The 5,000-nt window shown below is 45.3% G+C and overlaps 1 protein-coding gene across 1 annotated transcript in view; it reads left to right on the top strand.

The window, feature by feature from the left end:
- The window catches only part of LOC122258289 (uncharacterized), a 128,563-nt gene that overhangs the window by 120,949 nt on the left and 2,614 nt on the right, over window positions 1-5,000 (top strand). Inside the window, exon 4 of the mRNA XM_043024108.2 lies at window positions 3,982-5,000. This exon is cut by the window's right edge and continues 2,614 nt beyond it. Within this exon, the coding sequence (XP_042880042.2) occupies window positions 3,982-5,000 (1,019 nt within the window). The remainder of the gene's footprint in view (window positions 1-3,981) is intronic.

Below are 5,000 nucleotides of genomic sequence, written 5' to 3'. Positions count from 1 at the left end.
TTTAGTGATGGGGTCACTGTTTTTTGTTGTTGTTGTTTTTGTTGGATGATGTTGGATGATGTTGAGTGTTGTTGTTTGATACTGTAACTGTTCTCATATTATTATTATTATTATTATTTGTTTTAGGTTAGATGCTGTCATTAAAATTTGAATGTTATTGTTATTTTCGTTTGGTTTCATCAATGGACTATGAACTCTGCGCTGTTGTTTTTTTTATTTTATTTCTGGTGGGGGGGGGGGGGGGTTGTCACTGTATTTTTGGCTCGAGTATTGCTTCATGCGTGAGAAAGAAGGAAGTTACGAGAATGATACACATATAGATAGACACATGGATATATGGATATATAGATAGCATGATAGGTAGATAGATAGATATATAGATGAATAGATAGATAAGCAGAAAGATAGACAGACAGATAGATAGATAGGCAAAAAGAAAGAGAGAGAGAGGTGGGGTTAGGGGGAAAAATTAGAGGTAGACAGAAAGGTAGCAAACTAGATGGTTAAATGTATATACATGAAAAAATAGATAATTAAACAAATACAAACAAAAGAAGTAGGCTACACAAATAAATCAAGAGACACATAGAAAGACACATGCACAAAAAAAAAAAAAAAAAAAAAAAAAACATACACACAACCAGAGACACAGAAAGACACATGCACAAAAAAAACAAACACAACCAAAGACAACAACAATAAAACAGAGAAAGAATCAAAAGATAGAGAGATAAACAACATCCAAAAAAGGAGACACTGCAGAACCTTAACTCGCCCCGAACCAAAGACACAAGACAACAGAGAGAGCATGACCTTTGCATCATTATTATGGGGAAGAGCACGGCGCTTTGCCTCTTTCAAAGGGATCTCATGTCTCGCCGCTGTGGGAGGGCTAAAGGAGGGTGGGGGTGGGGGGGAGGAGGGGAGGGGTGGGAAGGATGGTGGGAAGGGTAGGAGAGGGGAGGGGTGGGGAAGAAAGGGGAGGGGAAGGAGGGGGTAGGAAGGGGAGGGAGGAGGGGTGAGTGGGGGTAAGGAAGGGGAAAGAGGGGACGGGAGGGGAGGGGAAGGAAGGGGAGTGATGGTGGGATGGTGGGAAGGGGAGGGGAGGGAGGGGATGGAGGGATGGTGGGAAGGGGAAGGAGGGTGGGGGAGGGGAGGGGAGGGATGGAGGGATGGTGGGAGGGCTAAAGGAGGGAGGGGAGGGAAGGGACGGGATAGGAGGGATGGTGAGTGGGGGTAAGGAAGGGAGGGAAGGGAGGGAGGAGGGGTGTGATGGAGGGATGATGGGATGGTGGGAAGGGGAAGAAGGGGAGGGGAGGGATGGTGGGAGGGCTAAAGGAGGGAGGGGAGGGAAGGGACGAGATGGGAGGGATGGTGAGTGGGGGTAAGGAAGGGAGGGAGGGGAAGGGAGGGATGGTGAGGGGAGGGTAAGGAAGGGAGAGAGGGAACGGAGGAAAAGATGGTCGGAGGGGTATGGGGAGTTGGATTGTGGAGAGAGAGAGAGGGAGATAGGGGGGATGGATGGTGGGAGGGGGTGATTATTTGAGGGGGGGAGTATGGTGTCATGGGAAGGGGAAAAGGGCAGAGGAAAAGGTAAGCATGTAAATGGATGGAAATAGAATTAGAGAATCTGGACGAGAATGAGATTCCACGCATGGAGAAGGGGAGGGAGGAGGGGGGGAGGGAGGTATGGAATAAAAAGAAGAGGAAAGGGTGTAACAATGTATAAAAAAAGGCTTCCTTATACAGTCTCAAGGAACTCCTTATCTTAAGACGATTCCAGGGGGTCGTTTGTACGGGACTCACTTCCTTTATGTCTTCTTGTTAATTATTCTAAACCTCCTGTTTCTTCCCCTCCTCTTGTGTCGTATCTTTGTTATTTGATTTTATGATATATATATATATATATATATATATATATATATATATATATATATATATATATATATATATATATACATATATACATATCTTCATATGACTTGAGACATGTATAAACTTTAACAATTGTTGTATAACCATATGGTGGTGAATTTAATGTCATATGATAAGTGAAATAGATATAGAGCATAACAGTAAAAAGACTATAATTCTATGCTCAGCTATATATATCTTTCTAAGCATATTCTTATCAGACACTTATCTATCTACTTCTGAATCCATCCTTCTATCCATATATCTATCCATCTTCTTAATTAACTATTTATCTATCTAACTATAATCCTATCCATATGTGGATAGTTCCTTTCGTTTCAATAGGAACAGGATATATAATAACATATGGAAAAGTTCATACAGACAAATACACACTCTATCCCGTATATACAACCCATCCTAAAAACAAATATACTAAATCACTTGCTAACAAACACACAGGTTTGCGAGTGAGGATTATATAGACACTTTTTTAATAACACTAACAAATATTCAATATTTTGTATCATTGCTTTATCATTGTAACACCGCAGGCAAAAAATAGTAGATGACAAATTCATAAATCATTCCTTATATTTGGAATGATATGCTATCTTAAAGATATAAACCGGTATCTACATACAGATTATCCATATAATTACATATTAAACATAGAATTCTGGCTTCCTGTATCGAATTACTGCAAGTAAAATATACATCATATTTGTAAATATGTCGTCAAAATTTTCTAATCAAGGAGAATCGATTTTCTAAAGAAATTCATTTATTTGTGTCAACAAGGTTTTTCTATCGTGTGAACTTAAACTGTTATCCTGAGTGTCTGTCTGTCTGTCTTTTTGTTTGTTTGTTTGTCTGCATGTATGTGTGTATTTTGTGTATCTCTCTCTCTCTCTCTCTCTCTCTCTCTCTCTCTCTCTCTCTCTCTCTCTCTCTCTCTCTCTCTCTCTCTCTCTCTCTCTCTCTCTTTCTATCTGTCTGTCAGTCTCTATCCCCCCCCCTCTCTCATTCTCTTCTCCCTCTCTCTCTCCCATTCGCTCTCCCTCTCCCTCTCTCTCTCATTCGCTCTCCCTTTCTCATTCGCCCCTCTCTCTTCTCTTTCCCTCTCTCATTCTCTTTCCCTCTCTCTCTCACATTCGCTCTCCCTTTCTCATTCGCCCACCTCTCTCTTCTCTTTCCCTCTCTCATTCTCTTTCCCTCACTCATTCTCTCTCTCTCTCCCATTCGCTCTCCCTCTCTCTCTCTCTCATTCGCTCTCCCTTTCTTATTCCCCCCCTCTCAATTCTCTTTCCCTCTCTCATTCTCTCTCTCTCCCTCTTCCCCCCCCCTCTCTCTCTCTCTCTTTCTCTCCCCCCCCCCTCTCTCTCTCTTCTCTCTCTCTCCCCTATTTACCATCCATTTACCCAGCGCAATGACCGTGGGATTTGCACGGTCAACAGATGGATTACCCGCTTCATTCCCGTATGAAAGTGTTTGTGAATCCGCATGCAGTTTTTGCAAGCGCATTCACGGGATGGGGGAAGTCAGACGGGAAGGTGACATTATTGCTTTAGTTAATGGTCGTGTTTGTAGTTTTTTCCCTCTGTTTTCCCGTTTTCTTTTATGCTTTTTTTTCTTTATTTTTCTGTTTTCTGTTGTTGTTTTTATTCGTTCTTTATATGGATAAAAAGGTGTTTTTTTCTTAGATCTGCTTTGCATGACTTTATCATTTTATTTTTTTAGATATAAATACTCTTTCTTAATTTTTATGAATTCATATTCAGTCTCTTGAAAAAGAAAAACTATGAACAAGTCTCTTTACAGTTATAAAATTTCTTGATACTTAATGATGGAAAGAAAGGCATTGAATCAAAACATGTTCTACTGCAAAATGATAAATAACTGCAGTAAAACAACATAAAAATGCCACCTCTATCAAATTTAAAAATCCAGAGTTAGTCTTACTTGCGTCATATTTAAACGAATTTCTGTCCCTTTAAATTTCTCACAACAGAAAAATATATCCCCTCAATTACTTATACTCCCCTTACTCTCTCCTCGCCCCAACAGGTTCACCTCCCACACGGACAACGGCTGCCCGGACGGCTACATGCAGATCGAGGAGCTGAGTCGGCCCTTGAACTCGGGCTACTGGTGCGGGACGTCTTGGGGCCACAACGTCTTCTACTCGGAGACGTCGGCGATCACCGTCATGCTCAGGGTGTTCAATGTCACCGGTGACGGGGGGAGGAATAACCCGGGGGCTTTTTCCCCCCAGGATACGGTGATGCTGGGGATGTCCTATCGGTTCCTGAAGAGGGAGAGGGCGGTGCTGCGCTACGGGGCGCCGTACAGCCCCAGCTATCGCGGGGAGGACGTGCCAAATTCCTTCTGCGATAAGTACTTCGAGAACTGTGACAAGAAGAACTGCAAGGTGCAATCGCCCAACTTCCCCGGGATGTACCCGCGGAACCTGACGTGCTACTACCACATCCGGCAGACGCGGGAGCCGGAGGGGAAGGTGGCGCTGATCCGCGTGCGGCAGCGGAACCCGCACCTCATTTACATCAAGGACCGCAACGCCCCGCACCTCACGCGCGAGAGGAAGCTGCAGGTGGGCTCGGGATGCCACGTCCTCCACGACTACCTGGTGGCGTTCGACGGCAACACGACGAGGGCGCCCGTGCTGGCCACGCTATGCAAGGGCGGCGCCCCTCTCAGCGGAATCACATCTAGCGGGTCTGACCTTCTGCTGCTCTTCCACGCGTCTCCGTTCGACTTCCCCTTTCAGGACTCGCCGCGCCGGAGAATTTTCGGCTTCGAGCTGGATGTCGAGGTCGAGTTCGTAGACCGCGAGTCGACGGCCTACATCCGCGAGGGGTCGACGTGCGACTACATGGTGAGCAGCCGAGGCCAGCGCAGTGGCTACGTGCAGTCGCCGAAACACTCGCTTCTCCCCAATACGACATGCACGTGGCGGTTGCTGGCGGGGAGCACGGAGGTCGTGTGGCTCTACTTCCTGCACTACCGCCACGTCAACCACCCCGAGATGCCGCCGCCCGCGCACTGCTCCAACACGCTCACCATCC

The sequence above is a fragment of the Penaeus japonicus genome, unplaced genomic scaffold, assembly GCF_977035675.1.
Source record: "Penaeus japonicus unplaced genomic scaffold, GWHDUDI00000001_assembly GWHDUDI00000041, whole genome shotgun sequence".
In the NCBI taxonomy this organism is placed as follows: domain Eukaryota; kingdom Metazoa; phylum Arthropoda; class Malacostraca; order Decapoda; family Penaeidae; genus Penaeus; species Penaeus japonicus.
This window is presented reverse-complemented; position numbering and strand designations above follow the sequence as displayed.